The sequence below is a fragment of the Histomonas meleagridis genome, assembly GCF_020186115.1.
Source record: "Histomonas meleagridis strain 2922-C6/04-10x chromosome Unknown contig_18, whole genome shotgun sequence".
NCBI lineage: Eukaryota > Parabasalia > Tritrichomonadida > Dientamoebidae > Histomonas > Histomonas meleagridis.
The window spans coordinates 374,477-400,952 of NW_027150797.1; the positions used below are offsets into that span (position 1 = coordinate 374,477).

Here is a 26,476-nt window from a genome sequence, read left to right on the forward strand (position 1 = left end):
GAATGAAATTAAATAAGCCTTATGAATGGTGGACAGATTCGGATGATAAAATGATGATCGAATCTGTATACTCAAATGGTTATTCAACTTTTAACTTAGAAAATGGACAATATACAGTAAGGGATGTTAAAATGGACGGAAGATTGATAGCGTTAAGATATAAAGTTGTGATAAAGAGCGAAATAGAAAAATTAAATAAAATTGTTGAAGAAGAAGAAAAATTATAAAAAATAAAATAAAATAATAACAGAAATAAAATAGAAATGTGAAAAAAGAAAAATAAATATTATTTATTGACAGATTTAAATAATAAATCATGATATAAATTTGTATTTGGCTTTTTGTTTCTTACGTTTGATTAATAAAGAAATTCAACAAATCGAAATTAAATATTAAATTCAGAATAACGAAAAAATAATGTTTCACAATTTAGTAATAAAAAAAGTCGAGTTTTATTATATTTATTAAAAACAAACTATCAAATCAACTTTGCGCAGATGCAAGTGAAGAATAGCATAACCAAAATGATAATTCCAATAAATGAAAATATTGCCAAAAATAAGAAATTCAACGATTCAAAATCACTCTGCACTAATTTATGTGTCTCAAATAATGGCAAAAATTCATCTAGAATGTTTTGATATTTCGATTTTATATCTAAATTCTTTTTGCAATTTTCAATTATAACATTTGGGGTGCCCTGAAGATTTGTCACTTTTCTAACCGCTTTATCGGCGGTTTCATCAAATCTGCAAAACTTTACAGACGCGCTTAAGTTCCCATTAAATGAGATTGCTGGGACTATTGTTTGATTGTTATCTCTGTTACTAAAAAATCTACACGAGAGAACATTTGTTAAAGAGTTTTTACCAGTTACTGTAATTAAACCTAATTCTTTTTTAAAATTATCACAATTGTTATTAAAAAATTCTGAATTCCGTACTTTGAAATTACTATCTACAGCATAAATGCTTTTGCCTTTTTCAGCTCTGTTTCCAATAAAACCACAGTCATAAATATCCATTGAAGAATCAATAGCTCGAATTGTAGATATCGATTCTATGGCCCAATTAAACGCAAAAATGCATTTCTGTATTGTCATTACCGAATTAGAAGATTCGATTGCGCCAATATTCAAAGCTGCATTTCCAGAAAAATTGGTGTTAAGAATAATAAAATTGGAATACAATGCTCTAATAGCGCCAGATTTAGAAGATGTACAGCTTTGAAATGTTGAATTTGTAATTTTGAATGTACAATTAAAACAATTGATCGCACCACCAGGAAGTGATGCTGTTATATCACTAAAAACGCAGTTTTCTATCTTTATTTTTGAATCATTAACTTCAAGTTTTTTCTTTCTAAATTGATTTACAATTACATTTGTGCTAAAATGTTCAAAATTGGATGAAATTAATTGAAGATTTATATTTCCACCATATAACAAAGGTGAGCTTGAGTATTTGATATTAAGATTTTTGAGTTTTAGTGAAGAAACCAGAAAATTTGGAAGGGATAAAATTAATGGTGAATTTTGATAAAGAAAAGAATAAGGTTTATGAAATTCAAAAGATGTGTTTGTAAATCTTGTTAAAGATAACAATCTTTGAAAATCCAAAGACACTGAAACATATAAAAGACAACAAAACATGAAATTGTGGCATAAATTATTGAACGGAAATTAACGACATAAATATTTTCTTTTAAAATAAAAATGATCATAAAAATAAAATGAAGCCAAATACAACTTACCAAGTTGCGACATCTAACTCTTTAATGATGGGAAATTTCGACAGAATGTCAAGCCTTGCTAACCTTCCAAAAGAATGTAATTTTGGTCTTGGATGCTTCGAAAATCTTGATGGTGAAATGATCCTCATTGATGGTAAATACTATCAATTAAAAGCTGACGGAATTGCATATATACCAGCTGGTGATGCAGGCACTCCATTTGCTACTATTTCTAATTTCCAATCAACAAAAGAATTCACCATCTCAAAACAAATGAGTTTTGAAGAATTCATTACATTTATGAATAGTGAAATTCCTGATGAAAATGTTCCCCTTCTTATTCGTTTTGATGGTGAATTTGATTTTGTTCACTATCGCTCAGTCCCAGCTCAAAAGAGACCATTCCCAACACTTGCATCTGTTGCTAAATCCCAACCCGAGTTCAAAAAGGAGCATATGAAGGGATCTCTTATTGGATTCCGATTCCCTAAATATTTCGCTGGCATTAACATACCTGGTTATCATGTTCACGTAATTGATGACGAAAGGAAGAATGGTGGTCATGTTCTTGGATTTACAATTGCAAGTGGAAAGATTCAAACTTCATTAAGCCAAGAATTCCACATGCACCTTCCTGCTGAAGTGGAATCGTTTAGAAAAGCTGATTTCACAGTTGACCTCTCAGCAGATACAAAAGCAGTCGAAGGACCATTAAATAAATGAATCTCAATTTGACCAAACGATCGTTGAATTTTAAGATAGAGTTTCATCATTTGAGAAGGATGCAATCCAAAAATCGAATTTTAGCTGAAATGTTAATAATGATGATTTTCCACAAGCACTTGATAGCTCACTACATGTAGTACACGCTTTGCTTGTTTTATGATGTTACATATGAAATATTGTTGAGTTTGTTTAATTTGGAGAAATGAAACATTCAATAAGGTCTGTTTACTTTTGGTCCATTTTATCTATGACTACAAGTGTACAATGCTTCATACTAACAGCTAAAATCTTAGTCTAGTTGCTTAGGTTTGGCTATCTTCATCCCAACGATACAGAGAAATTTAGCATGGTCCTTGGACAAAGATGACCCTAATATCACCATAGAGTGCAAAACAACTTTTTTTCCAAGGTTCGATTCACTGATGTATCGTTTTTTTGTCTTTTTTGAACATTTTTTCATAAACATTGGATATTTAAGTTTAAGTTAATTTTTAGCTAACAGAACTCATTTAAACATATGAAAAAATTTAAAATAGAATTATCAGCAATCTTCAGAATGGATAAATTTTTAGATATTAATTTTTAATTATGTATATTAAAACGCCAAATCTGGAACCTAACTATAAACTAGGCACTGTAGCTACATCACTAAGATTTTACAAATTAAAGAAATTACTTATTCCACAACAAAATTTTAGGAGGCCATTTATCATTGCATGTCAAAACCGCATATTTTCACAACAACCGCTAAATTCATGGCCTTGCATTTTTCAAGATGAGTACTCTTGATTGTGATATCCTCCACCCATCAATCGAAAAGGAAAAGCACACATGCAAGAAGAAGACACTCATACCAAACCCACGTTCAGAATTTGTTTCACTCCGTTGCCCATCATGCATGAATGTTACAACAGCATTCTCACATTCACACATCCCAGTTTACTGTGAGGAATGCAACACTACCCTTGCATACCCAACAGGCGGTCGTATCAAACTCGCAGAGAACGTTGAATGTCGCTCTAAGATTTCTGCATAAACAATTTCTTTATACAAAATGTTTACAAATCACTTTCTATACTTTCTTTTGGTTCCGTTGGTTGATTTATTGCTTCAATTTTAGCATCATATCTTTCTGTGATTTCAACCAATTTATTTGATAACATCGTAACTTTCGAAAGAGGTGCAACTGATAGAGCTCTCATCCTCTTTTTCACAATAGAAACTTTTTCGCCAATACAAAGCAACAAAAACTGAGAAATTAATTCTTGTAAATAACATGTTTCTGGAGTTGGAAACAAAGTAGAAATAATTGAATCATACATTTGCTTTGTAAACTCAACGTCTTCACCATAAAGATGAAGAATTTGTGCAAGAAGAATATCAATTAAAGAAAAATCAAAATGATCTGTTTGAATATGTTCTATTTCTTTTTCTTGAATAAATCTCATAATAACATTTTGGAGTTTATCTGGATCTTCTTTAATGCTTTTAAGGATTTGGGAAATGCAAGAAACAAATTTTCTTGGATCACCAATAAATTCATCTAAAGAATCATCAAGAGATTTTAACAAAACGTTCACACCTTTTTTAGGCTTACTTTCTTGAATAAAATCTATCATTTTTTGAAGGCTTTTTTGTTTTTCTTCGATTGGTAAATTTTTTAAAGATTGGATCTGATCAAGAATCTCATGAAGAATTTCGGACTCTGCATTATTTTCTGTTTTTGTATTTGTTATATTTTCTGTTTCCCAAATCTGTCTTTTTCTTTGTGATTCGTTTTCCATTCTGCGATTTGACTGACTTTGTTCGCTTTGGAAATAAACTTTTTCAAAATTTTTCGAATGTTATCCATGAAAAATGATCGAGCAAACAAGAGAAAAGTAGATAAGGATGATATCAGAAGTATTGCACGCGAGCCAATTTTGAAGACGTTGGATGAATTACATAAGAAATATAAGGATACAAAGTTTATTTTGGTACTTGATGTTCCATCAATTCCTATCATCTCTGCTTTATTCACAATGTCTGAGCTCATTCAAAATGGCGTCGTTTTGATTGAGAAATATGACCTACAAAGAGAACCATTCCCACTTTATCATGCAATCTATTTATTAGGTCCAAATACAAGTATTGCTAACTTTATCAAAGACTTTGAATCTCAACCTAAGTATGCAGCACCACACTTGCTCTTCAGTTATGCTCCATCAGGTGTTGTAATTGATGAACTTAATAATTCACCTGTTGTTAATCGAATTCTTACCTTCAAATCTCTTTACATCCAATTTACACCAATGGATCATCACACCTTCTTAGTTAATTCACCAGAAGCATTAAATTCATTTTATTCTCCATCACCACGAGTTAATCTTTCGCTTGCATGTGATCATATGATATCTGGTCTCATTTCGTTTTTCTTTTCTATTCGCTCTTCACCTCTAGTTTCCTTTGAGAAATCGACACAAAAGTGTGTTCAATTTGCGAATGAGTTTCAACGTCAATTCACTGAAACATATGATTCATTCCCGCCCGAGATCAAGTCGGAGTTCTCGAATAACGCCACCCTCCTCCTCATAATCCCGCGTGGCGCCGATCCTGTTGCGCCACTACTTCACCAGTTCACTTTTGAGGCGATGATTTACGACCACTTTTCAATAGATAACGAAACCGTCCAGCTGGAGGAAGGGAAGCCCGACTCGACCCTATCTCTGAATGTCTATGAAGACCCATCTTATGAAGAGTATCGCTATGTACATCTTGGAGAACTTTTACCATTTGTTCAGCAACGCTCAAGACGATTCCAAGAACTTCATCAACAAACATTAAGTAATGATCCAAAAGTTAAAACAGAAGCAATCAAAAAGATATCAAGAGAGAAAGACCTTTATAACCAAACAATTAATAGATATTCAATGGCTGTTAAGCTTAGTGAAATTAATGAAAGAAGTGGTCTTGTCCCATTTGCAGAATATGAACAAACAATTGCTACAGGACTAAAAGATGGAAACAAAGTTAAAGCATCATCACTTGAGCTTAGTCAACAACTGACCAAACCACAAATCAAAGAATCTGATAAGATTCGACTTCTAGCAATTTATAACATAAAAGGTAACCAAATGAGCGAGACAGAGCTATCTAGAAACATGGAAAGCGCTGGCATTCGAGAAGAGTATACGCCAGTATTTCGAAACCTCCAAATGTACATTGGAAAGGGAGTGAAGAGGAGCCCCAAAAAAGTGCTAATTCCTGGCGCTTATTCCTCCGATAAGTATAACCCGTTAGTGGCGGAGGCCGTTAGCGATGCAAATAACGGTTCACTTGACCCTGACACTTTTAGTATCCCACCTCATAATGGAAAATACAAAAATATAGTGTTGTTCATGATAGGTGGAATATCATTTATGGAATTAAGAGAGTTGAATAAATTAAGATCTCGAATGAAAGGTACAAAACTTTGGGTCGGATCTTCAAATTCACTTTATCCAAAATCTTTCGTGGAACAACTGAAGTGTCTTGCCTAAGTTAAGAGGTTTTGCTAAAAATTAATTTTTTATGTTTGTGTTATGAATTTTTTGAAATCTTTAGATGTTAACAAAACTTTGAGCACTATCTTAGCAAAATATGGGTCAAATAAGGAATATCTCATTACGATCATTACAAGATTTCATTAATTCATATCAACTTCATATTGGACTGAAATACATTGGAAATTCAGAAAATGTATTTAAAGCAGATAACCTCATAGTTTTAGTCTTGTTATTAGTGTAGATGAAATGGTGATAATAAATTCTAATTGAAACTATGTGCTTACTCAATCAGATTGAGATTAAAAATAATAATAATAATTAAGTGATTAATATACTAGAGGCATGTACCTCTTAACTTAGAAATACTCAAATATGTAATAGTTTTTTATTTTGTTTAAATCTGAAATGTAATGAAATTAAAATTTTTAAGAAATAATTTAATTTTAGTATGGATTTCTCATAAGAACATGTGCAGCTGCAATGAAACGCTCATTGAGATATGGTGATCCGCCTTTAGATAAATCATTCATCTGAAGCATTAGATTTAATTGATTTTGAATTTGATCTGGTGATGCCTTGCCTTCAATTCCTAGAACTTGCTTGGCTTCTATTGGTAGCATTTGAGTTGTTGATTCAACACCAAATACAGCACCTGTAAATTTTTGAAAAATATTTCCATTAGGTGCATTAAGTGCAACTGCTTGTTTTATTGCGTTGGATATTGACTGAAAAACAACCTTCGTTGAGCTGACTACAAGTCCAACAAGATCGACTAGAACCATCTGATTTTTCATATCACATTTCACTATTCTGTTTGTTTTGAAATTCTTTTTCTTGTCTTGTTTTACAGAAAACAAAATTAAAAATATTGAGTTATTAAAAGCTTCATATAAACAATACTTTTATTTGTTTGTTAAAAAATTCAATCATATTTTTGAAAAATTATCACATCAAATCATTGGTCTATAAAAACATTAATGATAAGAAAATTTATGTTCTTCAAAATCCATTAAAAATATTTCCATCAAAACATTTTAATTTTTTTAATAATAAAAAGAATTACAGAAATATCATTTAAAACGTATATATATTTATTTACTAATACAATTTATATACAAAAACTAAAGTTCGTCAATGTGTGATTTAGCTCTAATTTCTTCTAAGTTAAAATTATTATCAATTCCAAGAAAATCAAGAAATGAGTTCAATTCCACAATAACCGAACAAAATACTTCAGCCATATGCTTACGATGCAGAGCTGCAAGTGTTTTATGTAATTCGCATTCGCTTTTTTGAAGCTGTTTCTCTATTTTTTGGTTTAACAAGTTCACAATTTTTCGATTTGTGTTCGAATATTTACTCAGAGCAATGTCTCTTTTACTGTTTTTATTGGAAGGATTTTGGTTAATCGTTTTTCTGATGTTATTTATATGGGTTTGAATTCTGTTTTTGAATGCTTCGCCAACATTAATTTCCCCAATAATGTTATTGGAAAGAAGATAATTATTAGAAATATATAGGTTAGAAAGTTGATCAATATAATCTTTGATAGACTCATTCATAGAATTATTGGAATTATTTATATCATCAATTGACGTTTTTAATGATAATTGTTCTTCACACAACTTGCTAAAATTGAAATGATTTATGCTGTCTTTTACCTGCAATGTTTCTTTTTCAACTAGATTGATTTTTTCATTCAAAGTTTGTATTCTTTTCCTTAAATTTTGTTCGTGAACTGCAGATAAATCACCTGTTTCCATAGATGAATATTTAATTGTTTGATCTTTTGATTTTAATTGTCGCGATAAAATATTATGCTCATTTATAATTTTTTCTAATTCTTTTTTTCTTTCATTGAGTTTATTCTTTAATTTTTTGATTTCTAATGGTTTTAAATTTTCTTCATATTTTGGGTCATCTCCTCTGAAGTAAAAAGCTGAGGCCTTATGAAAGACCCCTCTTTCATAATTCATAAATTAAACGTCCGGTGCATACGTTTATTTGATTGCTAGTAAAATTACATCATACCTGAAACAGGTGCCAGTACTATGTGTTAAATATCCAAAATAACTACTATAATACATTAAAAAGTCAGAATAATGTCGAAAGAAATATGTGAGACTCATCAAATCCGCAAACTCATAAATTTATGCATTCATATGTTGATTTAATTTAAATATGTTAAAACATATTAAATAAATAATTTTTATTTTTTAATAATGTTATATAATAACAAAAAAATGAGAGAATATAATAAAGATTATGGGAATCTTGAAAAAGGTTAATTCACCTTTTTTGGTATTTTTCTCGAGCATTTGTACAGTTAATATATAGCTTATGCACAAAAATAAAAAACTAATCAAGTTACATGTAACTTGATTATAAAAAAAAATTTCTGAATTTTGATCGCTCATAACTTGTTAAAAAATTGGTTTTAAGTCATCAAACAAGGATGAAATATCATTACAATAAATGTACTATTAATAATGTTTAAATCGCAAAATTTCATAAGAGAGTTTTTATTTTTTTCTATTAATCGAAAAATTTTTACTAGTAATTCATATGAAGAGATATTTCAGTAACTAAAGCCTAATTCAAAACAAGAAAATTGTCTGAGTATAAATTCGTAGCATAAAATTTATTATTATTATTATTATTATTATTATTATTATTTATAAATACGGATATTTATAGTAAAGAAACATTTTCTAATTAGAAAGAAAAAATCACTAAAAAAAGATGAATTAATTAAAAAATGAGCATGCTGAACGTTGTTATGATTTACTTAATAAAATTTCCTGCTGCTTGCGGCTTGTGTCTTCAAGCCGATGGAATATCAGATGATGATAAAGTTTAAACTGGCGATCGCCTCAGTGATTAATAATTTCATTTGCATATGCAAGTGCTGTATTAAATAATTTCCAAATATTATTTTGAAATATAAAATTATTAATATAAATTTTATTTTTAGCATTAATATCAATTCCTTCTTGTTCTAGAAGTAATTTAACTATTTCTGTATAACCTTTATAAGATGCATTCATAAGTGCTGTTTTATATAATTTAAATAATTTCCAAATATTATTTTGAAATATTAAATTATTAAAATAAATTTCAAATAAAACAAATAAATATTTTTAGCATTAATATCAATTCCTTCTTGTTCAAGAAGTAATTTAACGATTTCTGTATGACCATTTTCAGATGCTTTCATAAGTGCTGTTTTATATAATTTAAATAATTTCCAAATATTATTTTGAAATATAAAATTATTAAAATAAATTTCAAATAAAATAAATAAATATTTTTAGCATTAATATCAATTCCTTTTTGCTTTAAAATGTATGTAACAACTTCAATATTTCCTGAAAATGAAGCAAAAACTAAAATATTTTTTGGAAGTTGATCATTTTTAATGAAATATTCTACAAGAAAAATATTTCCAATTTTTGCTGCTTCATTAATGATATTTTCATTAATTTTCATTCCTTCTTCTTCTATATATGTAAAAATTTCATAATTAAAATATGAGACGCATTTTTCTCCGAATTCTTCTAATTGATTAATATCTTCAATTTTATTTTCATAAAGATAATGAAAAATATCATTTCGATGAAACTTAATTGCTGTTTTATATGCATCTTTAAATGATGAATGATTTTGTTCACATAAATGAATAATTTCTTCATTTCCACCTGCAACAGCGTATTTACCTGTATTTTCTACACTTGTTCCATTCATAAGTAAATATTTAAAACATTTAATAGAAGAAAAAAATGCTGCATAATCAATTAATGCAACATTTTCTTCATTAATAAATGAACATCTTTCATAAAGTGATGGTTCAATTATTTGATTAAAATCAAAGTTTGTTTCTGATGATATTTCTTGAAGTTTTTCTATTTCATCATTTCGAATGATTTTTGCAATTTTATTCGGATTATGTCCTTCTTTAATATATTTCTTATGTAATTCCCAATCATTCTTTGAAAGTTCTTCATAAGCAATATTTTCTTGATCAAATAAATATTTATATTTATCTGATTTATCTTGATTAATATGAACAAAAAATGGTTTAAATTTATTTTGGATGATTTTTGATTCAATTAAATTATACTCAATCATGTAATTCAGAAAATATAATGATTCTTGTGTGTTTTTTTTAAGTAGAAATTGAGAAAATAAATTTATTATTTTTGCGTTGATTTTATTATTTTCTTCATACTTTTCAATTTCTTGTAATAACCTCAAATATATATCAAAATTATTAATATTAATCAGAAGAGATGTATATATCATTCGGCATATAATGATGTTATAAGACATTGGATATTTTTTACAAAACTTGCTGATAATAAAATTTGATGATTGAGCAAAATTATCTATATTTAAACCAAAGATTATGTTTTTGAGCGTTGTAGATGTTTCCCATTCGTTTTGAGATTTATGATTTGTTGTTGCTGTTTGATTTTGACTCATTCTATGATAAACTGTGGTCGACTAAAAATTACTTTCAAAATTTACAAAAATTTGCCTCTTTCATAATTCATAAATTAAACGTACACAGGAATAGGTTTATGATATAAAATTACTCACATCTTCAACTACAGGTACATGTTAAATTTCGAGAATAGCGGTATATTAAAAAGCCAGAATACTGTAGAAAGAGATATTCGAGACTCATCAAATGTAATATTAATATGCTGATTTCAAAATATCCATAGAAACTAAAAAAGTTATGAAAAGATTACAGTGAACAATATATTTTTATTAAAATTCGCTGAGAGCAAATTTGTTGCTGATTTATTTCTGCTCCAAAAATTAGTAAAAACTACATTTATTTTCTTTGCTGTTGTCGTTTTGGTTGCTTTTATAATGATCCAAAGCTGTTTCAAAGGCAATCTTAAAAACTTGTTCGAGGTTTCGTCCTGTTAATGCAGAGCATTCAATGTAAGTAATTGCATGGATTTCATTGTATAGCATCTGGCCTTTTGAGGTGGGAATAGGAGCTTCTTTTGGTTGGCATTTAGAAGGGTTTTGTTTATACTCATCTCTTAAATCAGATTTAAGACCAACCAAAATAATCGGAACGCCCTTGCAGACATCCGTACCTGCAAACTCGGGAATATACTCTTTTTGAATATTTTCAAAAGATTGCGGATTAACCAATGAAAAGCAAGCTAATAAAACATTTGCGTATGGTGCGTAGGTTAAAGGTCTCAATTTAGCGTAGCCACGGTACGGAGAAGCCTCTGCGATAGCAAATTCAATTTGTTGATTATTCCATTCAATAATTTGGTTGTACCAAGCTTGTTCATATTTTGTGTATTATCACGAAAATCATGGTAAAGATAACTACGTGCCATTGAAGTCTTTCCAACACATGAGTCACCTGTAATAACAATTCTGGGAGGGCCATTAAATCTGGTATCCATTCGAACTTTCTGCAGCTCGAAAATTTTGCTTTATAGGAGAGAACGTTAATTTTTTGGAATTTTGTTTAGCGCTTTTTTGGAATATTTTTTCAGAGAAGACGTTATATGGCAGACGTTTAATAATTCATCAAGATGAATAATAATATTAATAATTTTGGAATTTATGATTTGTTAATTTTTTATATCAAATATTTTGTACTGTCACAAAATATAAGTGTAACACTTAGTTTGATGATATTTGTGTTATTACCAATATCAATTTTTTTTCGTAAATATTGAAATAGAACAATGTGTCACTATCAAAAACGCATGAAACACAAAAAATAAAATAAAAAGTTTATATTTATCAACCAAATTATATCCATTGATCATCTTCAATAACAAAATCATTAAATTTTTGACTTCTTCAATTTGTTTATAATCTGATGAAGAATTATTCGAATTTTTATAAATTTGATCCAATTTGTTAATGATTCAGCTGATTCATTTGAAAATTGTTGACATTTTTGAGAAAAATTAAATATCAAATGAAGTTCATGAAATATCTTATGGAAAGCATCAATGTTGGAAAGCATGAAAAATGAGTTTGATGAACCATTATACATTTTCAAAATTATTTTCTATCAATTTTTCAAGCATAGCTTTGGTGATTTGAGTGTCTTCTTGGAGTTCTTTTGACATGTCCTCTGCTTGTTTCATTGTGTTTTGAAGGTGATTAAGAACATTTGAAGCAGAAAGCAAAACATCCCGTAATTCATACATATTGCATTTGTTTTGTATTGCTTGAATTGTTTGTTCATTGAGCTCTTGGAGAATCTTTTTTGTTTGGAGATTTGATTCCTCGAGCATCTTTATTTTTTCTTCTTGATTCAAGCACATTTCTTCAATATACAATTCATCATCTTCTAATGGTATTAACTCAACTAAATCAGCATTTTTTTCTTTTTCCATAAAATTTTTTTGTTCTCTTAAATTAACTATGTTTGTTCGAAGCAAAGAAGAAAAAATGGCAACAGTTGAAGAGCTGGACAAAGAAGTAAAAGAAATGACAGAGAAAATTACAGAGCTTGACCAAAAGGTTGATGAACTTATCCAAAAGTTCAAGAACATACCAAGTCATACAAATAATTATTTACCTTTTGTTGCTGTTTTGGTGAGTATGCTCATCCTTTTGCATGAGCTTTTCACCTCTGTTTCATAACCAATCATTTTCTATTTATTATCAGTAAAATATTTTCCATATGAATTTACATAAATAAACAAATTCATTTACACTAAACTATTGACAATAATTTCATTATGTTCTAAAATAAAAATCGGACTTAAAAAGCTTTATTACAAACCAAATCAGTTCTTGTAACCACAGACCACGTAAGTATGATATGTAGTTCCTTTTACGTCAACTTCTCCTCTTTCCTTAATCACAAACCCTTTATCGAAGACCAAATCGTATACATGTTGTGGAATTTGGACATGCATTGGAACTCCATTATGCTCCATCATTGCTGCGAGGTTAATTGCGGGTCCCAAGATATCGAAAGTTGGCTTCTGTATACCCAAAACTCCTGCAGTGATTGGTCCACCAGTGTTAATTCCAATTCTCACTCTCAATGATTCATTTAATTCCTCATTTAACTTCGGTATCTCTGCTATTACATCAAGTCCAAATGAGATAGCCTGTGTTGCATGTTCTGATGGTTGATTGACCTCATCAAAAATTCCTCCAGCGCACATATAACAATCACCAATACACTTGATCTTAGTCATTCGATCGTACTTCTTAAGGATTTGATCAAGTGTAAAGAATAATCGATTTAATGTGGACATAATATAATTCGCTGGATGCGACCCGCACCACGGTGTAAAGCTCACAATATCGATGAAGACGATAGAGGCACTCAGTACTGAAAAGTAAACGTTCTTCTCGCCTTTTTGTAGACGTTTAACAACCATTTGTGGCAAAATCATTGATAACAAGCTTTCATTCCTAGCTTTTTCTTCTTGGAGTAAGGTTCTTGATACAACAGTACTTGTAATGTCTTTCATTGACATAACAATGAAAGAGATACCTTCTGGATTTATTGGTTTCATTTGGACCTCACCATTTGCTGATATAGCTATAAAAGTAAGCTGAAGAGTAACGGGTTCACTTCCTTTCATTACATCAACTTCCATTACAATGTTTGGAGATCTTAAACAATTCATGGCCCCATCAACAGCTTGATAGAATGCATGTAAGCTTGCTTCGTGGTCAGGAGGTGATACAAATAAGTCCAAAAGGCTCATTCCCAAAACTTTTTCGGGTGATTTTCCAATAATATTTCCGACTGCATGGTTTGCACTTCTTATAACCAAATCATTTGTTAAGAATAAAACGCCATCCAACAAATGTGAAACTACGCTTTCATAAAAAGTAGATTTTTCATCATTATCTTCGTTATCATAATCACTAAAATCATTTGACAAAATTTTCATGATTGCCTTTGACTGTAAAACGACGCTTGGTTCACAGAACAACAAAAGTCTTAATGACCATTTTGCGTTTTCACTTGTTTTTAAGAACATTGGGATAATTAAGATTCCACAAATCATACCCAAGATCACCAAAATTATTGATGGAATCATTATTTGACTTGTTTGCATAGTAGCGCATTGAGAAGTCACTGATTCTCTAATAACTTCGTATGCTGGTATAATAAATTCGTTTTCAGATATTTCATTTAACCAAACTGGGATTAATGAAAATTCGTAATCATCCATTTGATAATATTGATAAGATTGAACTTCTGTATTATTAGATAATAAATTATTCACCATTTTTTGTATTAATTGATAGAAGTAACTTACTGCGGAGTCATAACTTGATTGTAAAATAATTTGAATACTTTTGACCGGGACGGTTATTGCGTCAATGTTCACTTTATTTTGAGACAATAAACTAATCAAACTATCGCCGATAGAAGAGACACCGTTAGATTGATCGAAGTCATCTCCATATCTTAATTGGTTCATTAAGTCGATAATTTCTTGTAAACTAGTTGAAATTTTATCCAAATTTTCTTGATAATTATCGGGATATTTATTATTTAAGTTTGAATTTGCTGCGAAAGTAGTTCTTAATAATAAAATTAAATCCGATAAAATTCGTGAATGAGGTGAAGCTACTTCTTTATATAAAGGTAAAGTTGAAATTAATAAATCTCCATTAGATTCAGGTACTAATGATAAACAAATGATTATAATAATTAAAAATATTGTATAAATTGCCATTATGATAATTGAACCAAAAGAACTTACATCCATTTTTTCTTTATGTTCGACTGATGTAGATAAAACTCTTAAAGCGTTTTCTTCTTGTGGATTAATTTGTGTAATGTTTTCACTATTTGTATCTTTACCAGATTGTGCATTAATTTGTTGTACTATTGAAGATACAACAGATTTTGGTAAAGATTTAAATGACTTAAAAACAATAGCTTTTTGTTTTTTAGACTTTTGTGTTATAATTAAAGTTACTACAATAATTATAACCCAATAAATGATTAATATTATTAATGTAATCATTTGATTATTTTTATAACTTGAATTAATATAATTTTGTGTCGATGATATTAAATGAGAAATTAAATATTCCGAATAATTTTGATATAAATTTGTTGTCTTAATAATCGACCAAAACTCATTATAATCTAAGAAATCACTTTTTTTTGAAGTTATATCAATTGAATATGTCAATAAATTTGTAATTAATTCTCCAAATGATGTTAAGTTTTCAGTATATGTATTATAATTAGTATATTCATGACTAATGACTGATGATGAATATAAATAATTCATTGGTTCTTCAAAAAAGTTCTTTTCATATAATTCAGGCATCATACTATTAATTTCATTCATTAATAATCGAATAGTTTCTGTGTTATCTAAAAGAGCTTTTTTATCATCAAGTTCATAATTAGGAGTAAAATTACTATAATCTAAAGTTTCATATATATAATTAAATTGTTCTTTTAAATTCTTATAATTATATTCATGCATATTTGAGAAAACATAATTATATGTATAAAATGATAACTTTGTAATTTCTAATGGTAATTTAGAAAACGCTTCAATTGATTGTACCATTAATTCATTAGTATTCATAATGTTTAATATGTTGACGAAAATTGGTATAACTACAACTGGTGTTAAAATAGTTATTGTAAATATTATTAAAAATGGACCATATTTCGAAACTGGAGTTTTAACATTTTTTATCATTGATTCAATATATTGTTTTTGAGTTTTTATATCATCAGAATTTAAATCATTTAAATCATCATTTTTACCAACAGTATTTAAAGAAGACATTGATTGATTCGGTAATAATAATTTCTTTTCAGCTGACACTAATTTATTATGTTGTTCTTCATTCGGTAAAGTCGGAAATACATCAATTGCATATACATAAGATTTCTCTGCTTTCGATATTGATCCATTAGTTAATGCTTTATATAATGATTTAATATGTTCTGATTCTTCTTTATCACACATAATATCATTCATAAATGTAGAAAACGCTCGAACGACATAAGGATTACTTGGATATGATATACGTAATTGATTATATTCCCTTAAAATTTCTTCTTCATTTTTCTTTAATTGTGCTGATAAGTTTTCTAACTCAATAACATTACCACGAATAATACATTCCCATGAATATCGAATTTGTCCTCGACATTTCTCTGTTTTATCCTTTAATTTGGATAAACTTTTCTTTAAGCGTTTAGATAAACTACTTTCGCGATGTTGTAATATTGATCGGATTTGGAATAAAATATGTTTTAGCTCTAAATCATTCTTCTTCTCTAAACTAATTAAATGTGCTAACGATGCTAAAATGGTCGATTCGGATGGATATATAGCAGCATAACGCGCATACATAACAAGGAGATAATGGTCGCCCGGATATTTCTCGATTGCAGTATTAAACAATTGCCATGTACAAACTTTTCGTCCTGTTTCAAAGCCATAACGTAAAAGTTCTAATAATCGATGATATGTAATGTTATTGATATAATCAATGTCATTCTCTAATGAATCTAAGTCTTCATTTAACTTAGGAATGCGACGATTAGATAAAAATGTCATTAAGAAATAAATACTAAAGAATAAAACTATTAAAACTATTAAAGTAATTTCATTTGCTGCTGTTCCTGTAAACATAAAAACACCATGAAGAATGGCCGAAATTATCCATAATATATGTAAGCTACGGAAAATAATGGCGGTGCTACGAGTTACCCAGATAATTATATGAAAGGTCATTAATAAATTAAAGACATTTGGAACTAATGAAAGAATTTGTAAAATGTAACCGCCCAAACCGCCTAATAAACCGCCAAGTGAAACTAAAGCAATAGAAATACATAAACAAACATGATAAATAACAGTCTCTTTGGCATTAAGAATGTGTATTGTTTGTGGGCGAAATGTTATTGACGGTGACAAAAATAAATATTGAATAAAGATGATGGAAATTAAGAAAAGAAGTACAAATATGGTTATAACAGTGGTTATGGCTATGTGTTCCCTTGCAATAAAATAGTAGATTTGTCGTCCTAATAATGATGATAAAATATTAAAAACAATTTGATTAAGACAATCAAAGGTACATGATAAAAATACAACTAAGTTCTTCGGTATTTTGGACATTTTAGTATATAGATTAACAATAATAAGTATGGAAATTATATTGATGACTTGTAATACTAAATAGATAATTGAAATTATTAGATGAGCAAAGTAACTCGATCGTACAGGCATTAAATAAGCTGGGAATGTGAATACATTAAGTAGTTTTGCAATAAGTGAATCATCTCTCCATAAAGTTTTATCGAATGGAAATGTTAATGAAATAAATATCTGGAAATAGAAAACTCCTCTAAATATATTCACGAAAATTTTGTTATTTGTTGACATTGTAGAAATATAATCAAAAAATCGAAAGGTAGAGTCTCGAAAATCTTTTAACCATGACCTCTTAAGAAGCCCATGATATTTTTGCCGATGGGTCTGTTCTGATGATCGATCTGAAAAGTGTGTATCTGAGCTATTTATCATTGGTTACAAAGATTGTCCAATAACGTTTTTTATGAAAATTTGTGAAGCCAGAACCAGTTTCCATTCAAATTAACCGAAAAACTGCAATTTTGATAACGAAATTGAACGTTATACTGTATGAAAAACTTCAATATTTTCTTCGAACATGAAGATATATCTGAAGAAACTATACATTTTGCAAAAATAATTATAAATTATGAAGACCTTATGTCTTTTAATGAAATAATTATTTGGATTAATATACGGACTTGAAAACTCGCGATTGAGTTGTAACATCCAAAATGGGGTGCCTGAAACCGTTAGTGGACGGTTTGGAATGGCCTTTCAAAAGAATGGAAGAAGTCCAAGTAAAGTTAGCAGTCGTTAAAGAAATCATCGGACGTACAGGAAGCCGTGGTGGTGTTACACAAGTAAAGGTTGAATTCTTAGATGATACACAACGTTCACTTATTCGTAATGTTAAGGGCCCAGTTAGAAAGGGTGATATCTTGTCCCTTCTTGAAACAGAACGTGAAGCACGTCGTCTTCGTTAAAGGTCTATAAATAAAAATTATGCAAAGCTAATTATGATAATATTATTTTAAATCTTTTTAAATCTGGGTAAAATTACAAAAAGGATTGCTGTTTAAAATAAGTCACATTAAAGTTATTTCAAATCTATGTTAAATTGTTTTTCATAGTGATTAAATTTTTAAAATGGAGAATATAATTTTGTAATTGGAAAAATGGTTAAATTACATGTCAATATGCATAGTTTTTATGAAAATGTATCGTTTAAAATAGGTCCAGTTTTAGAGAGTTTTTTTTCCCTATCACACTAGAAAATATATAAAATAATTCTCGAGAAATCATTTATAGCCTTAGTAGTGAACATTATACATATGTTTAATTTTTTGTCTATTTAAATTTGCTAAGAGATCTGTGGGGCCAAATTTTTTGTCGCCTGTTCTAGATTCTCGTGAAACTGGCGTTTTCATTCATTTTGATCGGTGTATAGTACGTTAATGACATTTTTTAGATTTAACTTACATATCTCAATAAAGGAAGAAGATATTTTCCAAATTTCCGTAGTGTTCCATTTCTTGCATACATTCCTTTATAATTATGCTATTTCTAATGATAGAAAATTTGTTGATTTGATTAATGATTTTTTCTAAGAAAGCTAAAGATCTTTAGCTATTTTTAATTTCATGAAATTGATTTGATCATAATTAATTCTATTGAAACTTTATAAATCGCTTTTACTTTTTCTTTATTTTATATATTTTTCATTTTGTCGATATGATTGATCATAATAATAAATTATTTGCTTTTCCCTAATATTCTATGAATTGATTTATACATTCATGGAATTAACTCCATTTTGTAATTAACATATTTATGGGAATCTTGATTCATTTTTGCACAGATAAAATGATTTTGGTCGGAAATACGATATAAACCGTTCAGGGAAGTGAAGTCTGTAACCGCCCAAAAGCACATTAACGGTTTATATCCTTCAAAAAGTCGCGATGTTTTCAAAAAGTGTATTTTTATTCAAATTTTATTTTTTTGTTTTGGTGGAAAAAGAGATTTCAATAAATGAAAATGATGAATTTCCTGATAAATTGGAAACACTACTACTAATTAGCAAAATAATACTCGAATTGAATCGAGAAAATATTAAAGAATTATCAAGTTTAATAATCAAAAAATTTGATGATGAGCATCCATTATCTTTTTAATTTAATAATTTGTCAAATAATATTTTCTGTATTTATAGCAAGACAGAAAGATTCTGATATATATATATTAAATTTCTAGAAGAAATTGAACAATTTGAAGAAACAAAACAAGTTAAAAACAAAATATTTGAAATATTTACTAAGTTTTTGCTTCTTGAGGGGCATACACAAGAGGCATATTTTCTTCTCAATGAAATGGTTGAACATAATTTTCTACAAAAAAATGTGCTGTTGAAACATAATAAGATTTCATATTTTGTACATTATATGACCAACGAAGAAATACAACAAATGATTAATTATATTCAAAAATTTAAAGATGAAATAAAAAAAGATATTTTAAGTCAAGAAAAATATAGGTTCTTCGATAAAATTAATGAACATTATGAAGAACTTTCAAAGAATGATTGGGAATTACATAAGAAATATATTAAAGAAGGACATAATCCGAATAAAATTGCAAAAATCATTCGAAATGATGAAATAGAAAAACTTCAAGAAATATCATCAGAAACAAATTTTGATTTTAACAAAACAATTGAGCCATCACTTTATGAAAGATGTTCATTTATTAATCAAAGAAATGTTACATTAATTGATTATGCAGCATTTTTTTCTTCTATTAAATGTTTTAAATATTTACTTATGAATGGTGCAAAATTAGAAAACGCAGGTAAATATGCTATTGCTGGTGGAAATGAAGAAATTATTCATTTATGTGAACAAAATCATTCATCATTTAAAGATGCATATAAAACTGCAATTGAATTTCATCGAAATGATATCTTTCATTATGTTTATGAAAATAATTTGGAAAAATTGGATGTAAATAACGTGAAAGAAATTCGTGACTTGGGATATTTAAGTGAAAATAAAATTTTGGTAATAAATAATTTAACTTATATAGGAAAAATATGCATTCAATATTATAATTTTCACATTTTTATGTTTTTACTTGATGAAGGAATGCAAATTGATGATTTAATTATTAATAGTTATGCAAGAAATGGAAACTTTTATGCTGTAAAATTCTTCCTTCAAAATCATAAATTTCCACAGAATATTTTGGTTAACTCTTCAATATCATGGAATAACGAACTTGTTGAATATATGCTGAAACAAGAAGGAATTGATATTAATGCTAAAGATATTTATTTGTTTTATTTAATATTTATTTTAGTAATATGATATTTCAAAATAATATTTGAAAATTATTTGAATTATTTTGGACAGCACTCATTTGGGCATCTGAAAATGGTTATATAGAAATCGTTAAATTACTTCTTGAACAAGAAGGAATTGATATTAATGCTAAAGATATTTATTTGTTTTATTTAATATTTATTTAAATAATTTTCTATTTCAAAATAATATTTGGAAATTATTTAAATTATTTTGGACAGCACTCATTTGGGCATCTGAAAATGGTTATATAGAAATCGTTAAATTACTTCTTGAACAAGAAGGAATTGATATTAATGCTAAAGATATTTATTTGTTTTATTTAATATTTATTTTAATAATTTTCTATTTCAAAATAATATTTGGAAATTATTTAAATTATTTAAAACAGCACTTATGTTAGCATCTCAAAATGGTCATATAGAAATCGTTAAATTACTTCTTGAACAAGAAGGAATTGATATTAATGCTAAAGATATTTATTTGTTTTATATGATATTTATTTAGATAATTTTCTATTTCAAAATAATATTTGGAAATTATTTAAATTATTTAAAACAGCACTTATTAGAGCATCTGAAGAAGGTTATATAGAAATAGTGGATTTAATTCGAGAAAAATCAAGAAAATCATTTTGTGAGCACAGTTAAATATACAATATCATAAACTTGAGAAAATATAATAAATAATTTTTTATTGTTAACAATAAAACATTAATAATATAAAAGCTGAATATATTTTTAAAATTTTGAAATTATTTTTCTTATTTTATTACGAAATGTTCATATACGGGATTCATAAAATATTGAGATAAAATTAAAGCTCATAATGCAGCTTACGAAACAAAATTGGTCTTTAGATGGTTTTTTGATAGATTTATAATAAATTATCAATCTGTCCTTTTATACAAAATATTATACATTCCGAACTAATTATGAAAATATTGAACAAAATTCTATAAGACAAAATAAACAAAAGAAAAGATTTTCATAAATACCAAAATTAAATTAACAAAAATATCAAGAATCAAAAAAGAAATAAGAACCATAAGTTTTTAGTGCGTGACGAAACACCTGATCAATTCGATGAAATTGTTTTAAATATAAAGAAATTGACAAAAAAAAATATGGTTGATATCATAATTAAACTCGATCAAGTTGAAGAAGACGATGACAATTTGGAAAAAGGAAATGCTAATCTATTAATTTTTTTTTCAATCGTTTACACCACTTTTTGTGCCTCTTCAACTTTTAATTATACGAACTTTTTCTTTGATATTAAAATGGTTTTCAGAGTTAAAAATGAGCAGCGTTCAAATTGAAAGTATATAAACAAACTTTGTAAGGCAATAAGTTTTAAAGCAATCGACATTAAATTATTGTTCCGAATTGAATATACGATAAATTAATCATACAAATTGTTAATTTTTAGGATCTCAATATGTTCTTTGGACATCTTGGAGCAGTGTGATCTGTGGAATGACAGATGCTGCAATCATATTCTCTTTTGACTTTTGGAGCCCCAGGTCTATCAACATTGAGTCTAGGGTGAGTATTCGGAGTACCAGCTACTAAGAGACTTTTTGGAGGAACGATTTCTTCTTCAATTCCTGATTGGTACTCAATTGATTGCAATGAATTTAATGTATCATCAAGGATTGTTCTTATTTCATCTGACCTATGCGCAAAAGGAAATTATCGTTCAAACTTATTGACACATGAACTATAAGTCCAATCGTTTTTGATATTCTTGTTCAAAACTTTTTTTTCAACATTGTTGATATGTCTTTGAAACGTTGCTTTGCAATGTCGCCATCTTGTTGGAATATCGTTTAAATTTAATAATGGAAATCGATCTTCTTTAATTCTGTTCAAAAGCAAATGCTTGCATGGTAATCCATAGAGTAAATTATTTATACAGCATCCGTTCAAAAAACTTACTGATAATGCTCCAATTTCATTGAGATCATTATATTCAGATGAAATTATTGGAACGGCGAAACTTCTAATTTCATCTGCGTCTTCTGAACTAATGATATTTTCGGAAATTAATATCTTTTTTTCGTTTATTGAAGCTAATCTTAACCTTTCACCTCTCAAATAAATAGCTCTTACAACATTGGCTAAAGAATGTATTCTGTGTTCTAATAAGTTCTTCAAACTTCCGAAAAAGCCTTCGACTCTGTTTGTTGTATCATTATCACAATGAGTATATTTAATAGTATAACTTGGCAACCAGTGTTCTTTTTCTTCCAATAATTGTTCTAAAAACTTAGATGATTTAGTGTTTGGATTGTTATTAATGTAATTCTTACATAAATTAATGAACTCTTCTTCTGATATATCTTTTTGTCTCATTTTATAATATTGATCAAATAACTTTGCACCAACCTTCGAATAAATGTTTCTTCCAATATGTACTGAACAATAAATAATGAATGCATTTGGAAATATTTCTTTAATTGCAGATATTTGGGTTTTGTTTATATCTGATACGAATAAGCGAATATCTCCTACTCTATTCTTAAGTTCAACAAAGTAATTAACGAAAGAAGTTTTCATCCTAGATGATAATATTGCATAAGATAAAACTTGATTTCTAGCATTTCCATCTTCTGATATAAGCAGAAGCAAAGGAAATCCATAGAAGTTTGTGCAGCTCGTATCATCAATCACGCAAACATCTTTTGAATAATAACATTCTATAATTGGATCATGAAATACATAGCATGATTGAAATCTATTTAAATCATCAATTATAATCAGATTTGACCAAATTTTCCATTGATTCATTTCTTTAACCAAATTATTCATGTCATTGTGCTTCAGTTTTTTAAGCTCTTCCCTTCTAACTGCATATAAAACATCTTTAGAACATGTTAAACTTTTCATTAATCTAATAGAATGCGCAGTTAACCCTAAAGTAGTTTATTTTTTGATTTTATCTTTAATTTCTTCTTTCAGTTGGTTCTTCATTTTCAATCGTAGTTCTGAATTGGGAATGTGCGTGTGAGCTTCATCGCATGAATGAAAATATGCAGTTTTAGTGGAAGAATCATATTGGAATCTAACGCAAGCATCACAATTATATATTGATCTTTTGTATCTACATGCATATATTTGTCTCTTGAAGGTCCAGTTGAGAGGGCAGCATATCTAAGATTGAACTGATCTGATAGATCTCTTACTCTTACTGTGAGTGAGCGAATATCAGGGAAAAAACCATTACTCATAGTTTTAAAAGCTTGAATAAGCTCATTTGGTGTAAGATAAGTTGCTTCCATTAATGGCCATGTTAAGACCGTTTATGAGTAAAAGTTCGTATAAATTATAAATTGAGAGAAACAATAGGCACAAAAAGTGGTGTAAACAATTGGAAAAAAAGCATTCAAAAAGCTCGTATAAATAAACGATTGACCGAAGTTTTTGTACTAAAAAAATTATCTTGAAATTGTATACGGGTATTTTTACAACAGGGCTCCACAAGAGGTACCCTCAATTACAAATACATTAATTTTTTGCACTTAATTTTTGTTGGACTAATATGACATTTAATGTTTTTCCCAACGGTTAAAAGTGAATAAAAATTGGTTCTGGCGAAAACGTTTAAAAAACGTTAAAAAGTTGACAATTTTTGGGTGGACTGTAATTAACTACATAGTCTTCGTGTTAATTCATACACAAAATTGGTACATTTACAATGTTTTTTTTTTAGATGAGTAGGATTGAAGAAAGGTATTACATTTAGACAAAGTTTTTCAAAATCTTGTTATTGTTCAAAATCCCCCTTTCACAAGACTTCGCCCTTTTTTGTATGTTAAGTCAAATACACATTTTTATGGATGTCATTAAAGATTTTATTTTAATGTACAAATGAAATAGTTTATCAAAAAAAAAAAAAATGATCCATATTATTTTTAATATTATTCATCACTTCCACCAAAACAATCATTTGAATTCAAAACTCATTCCATTGGAAATAAAGTATCTTCAATTATTGTTTCAACAAATAGCGACCGTTTATTACGATATTTTCGTCACTTCACAAACCACTCAAAAAAATCTAAAATTTTCCAGTTCACATTTATTCATCCATGAATCCTGAACAATTGCATCAAGATGTCAAAGATTACTATTCACAAGAAGTTCAGCAAACAAGTGATCTCAAATTCTCTGCGTGTGTTTGCAGTTCCACTAAGAGTCCGAAGCACAAAGAAATTCTTTCACGTATTAGTCCGATTGTCATTGAGAAATATTACGGGTGTGGCACGCCAATCCCAGAGGCACTTGAAGGAGCAACAGTACTTGATCTAGGCTGTGGTACGGGTCGTGATGTATTTGTTACAGCCGCGCTTGCTGGGAAAACAGGGCATGTAATCGGAGTGGACATGACTCCGGAGCAACTTGAAGTAGCCAACGGTGCACTTGAATACCATTATGGCCAATTTCCCGAATCTGCAAAAATCGAATTTAAACAAGGCTTTATTGAAGACCTTCAAAGCATTGGCGTTCCAGACTCATCCGTCGATGTTGTCATCTCGAACTGCGTTGTTAACTTAAGTAGCAACAAATTAAAAGTATTCCAAGAAATTTATCGAGTTCTGAAAGAAGGAGGCGAAGTTCACATTTCCGACATCTTTTCGAGCAAGCCGCTTAATGAAGAAGCGTGTAAGAACAAGATGTTAGTTGGCGAATGCATTGGAAATGTTCTGGATTTGACCGAATTCGTAGACGTGATGAAGAAATCTGGATTTGACCAAATATATCCAGTGGAGATTCGCGTCATTGACGTCAAACATGAATTAATTGATCCGTATACCGCATTCTATTCGATCACATTTCGCGCATTTAAAGTTTCCAAAAATGAAAACACGTTCGAAAATGATGTCGCTAAATATGTTGGCGGAATTGATGAATATGAAAATGCATTTAAATTTGATGTAATGCATGAATTTAGAAAAAATCAATCGACTCCAATATCAACAAATGTGTTGGAAATCCTTCAAAAATCAAGATTTAATAAGTTCTTTTCTTTTGAAAAAGATGAAAACGCAAGTTATAATCAAAAAGAAGAATTTCTTGATGTATTGAATGAATATCTTTTAAATCAAGCAACAAATTGTTGTTGTTGCAATTGCAATAATTAAATAAAATTTAAATTTGAAAATTGTTTATGAAGTTTTAAAAATAAATTCATTATTTCAATATTGTAGCTATTACATTTTAGAAATATTTGATCATGGCGTTCAAAACAAATTCTTTACTTCTTCATGAACCGCATATATCGTTTTACATAAACACCTTGTTCAGAAACGTATTTCCTACAAATTTTCACAAGATCTTATAAACAATATATATAAATTATTATTTAATTGTATTAGTGTTGCTATCCAAATAAATTATGAAGTTTCATCACTTTTTACTTTGAAACATTATATAAGTCTTTAAATAATTTAGTTGCACTTATATCAAAAATGTATGAAATGTGTAGAAAAAAATTCAATTTTCAACATATTGTTAATGTTAAATGAAAGTATTAGCATTCTATAGTCAATTAGACTTTCCTGATAAATACTATAAAAGTCTCTGTGAAATTACATCAATATTCTTCTTAATATCACGTATATCAAATCAAGGTGATCAAATGAAACATTGAAATGAAGAAGATAAAATATCATCATAATGCTCTCTTTCCATACTAAAACAAGAAAATTTCATTGAACAGTAAAACACAAATAACACAAACAGGTGAACTGCGATATTTTATTACCAGAAAATCACTCGAAATGGTTCTTCTTTAGTTTATATCCAATCTTAGTTATGCTATTAAACATTCGGATTTGTGATTCTTGAGTAATTCAACGATTTCAGGGTGTTTAATTACAGATTCATATTCAAGAGCAAATTGCGATTTTTATCATTCCACAACAATGAAAACTGTAATCATTATAATATGTACAAATGCAACGAACATTTTCTTTTAAGATAAATGAAATAATGTTCATACAAATAGAAAAATAGTTTTACTATTAATTAATTCATTTATAACA

At 28.5% G+C, this 26,476-nt stretch overlaps 7 protein-coding genes across 7 annotated transcripts; 5 read left to right on the forward strand and 2 right to left on the reverse strand.

The window, feature by feature from the left end:
• Positions 1–1,776: 1,776 nt before the first annotated feature.
• On the forward strand, positions 1,777–2,454 carry GO595_002477 (acetolactate decarboxylase; the record flags this gene model as incomplete). Its single annotated transcript, XM_067915391.1, has 1 exon — positions 1,777–2,454. The coding sequence occupies one exon, from the start codon at positions 1,777–1,779 to the stop codon at positions 2,452–2,454; it is 678 nt and encodes a 225-aa protein (XP_067777414.1).
• A 778-nt stretch (positions 2,455–3,232) lies between these two features.
• GO595_002478 (Rps27bp) lies at positions 3,233–3,493 on the forward strand (the record flags this gene model as incomplete). Its single annotated transcript, XM_067915392.1, has 1 exon — positions 3,233–3,493. The coding sequence occupies one exon, from the start codon at positions 3,233–3,235 to the stop codon at positions 3,491–3,493; it is 261 nt and encodes an 86-aa protein (XP_067777415.1).
• Positions 3,494–4,298: 805 nt separating this feature from the next.
• GO595_002479 (putative acetylcholine regulator unc-18) lies at positions 4,299–5,975 on the forward strand (the record flags this gene model as incomplete). The annotated part of the gene is made up of 1 exon (XM_067915393.1): positions 4,299–5,975. The coding sequence occupies one exon, from the start codon at positions 4,299–4,301 to the stop codon at positions 5,973–5,975; it is 1,677 nt and encodes a 558-aa protein (XP_067777416.1).
• A 449-nt stretch (positions 5,976–6,424) lies between these two features.
• GO595_002480 (uncharacterized protein) lies at positions 6,425–6,763 on the reverse strand (the record flags this gene model as incomplete). Its single annotated transcript, XM_067915394.1, has 1 exon — positions 6,425–6,763. One exon carries the CDS (start codon positions 6,761–6,763, stop codon positions 6,425–6,427), a length of 339 nt encoding a protein of 112 aa, XP_067777417.1.
• Positions 6,764–12,766: 6,003 nt separating this feature from the next.
• On the reverse strand, positions 12,767–14,179 carry GO595_002481 (Adenylate and Guanylate cyclase catalytic domain containing protein; the record flags this gene model as incomplete). The annotated part of the gene is made up of 1 exon (XM_067915395.1): positions 12,767–14,179. The coding sequence occupies one exon, from the start codon at positions 14,177–14,179 to the stop codon at positions 12,767–12,769; it is 1,413 nt and encodes a 470-aa protein (XP_067777418.1).
• A 3,674-nt stretch (positions 14,180–17,853) lies between these two features.
• Positions 17,854–18,054, forward strand: GO595_002482 (40S ribosomal protein S28; the record flags this gene model as incomplete). Its single annotated transcript, XM_067915396.1, has 1 exon — positions 17,854–18,054. One exon carries the CDS (start codon positions 17,854–17,856, stop codon positions 18,052–18,054), a length of 201 nt encoding a protein of 66 aa, XP_067777419.1.
• Positions 18,055–24,520: 6,466 nt separating this feature from the next.
• GO595_002483 (methyltransferase domain-containing protein) lies at positions 24,521–25,573 on the forward strand (the record flags this gene model as incomplete). Its single annotated transcript, XM_067915397.1, has 1 exon — positions 24,521–25,573. The coding sequence occupies one exon, from the start codon at positions 24,521–24,523 to the stop codon at positions 25,571–25,573; it is 1,053 nt and encodes a 350-aa protein (XP_067777420.1).
• Between the last annotated feature and the right edge of the window lie 903 nt (positions 25,574–26,476).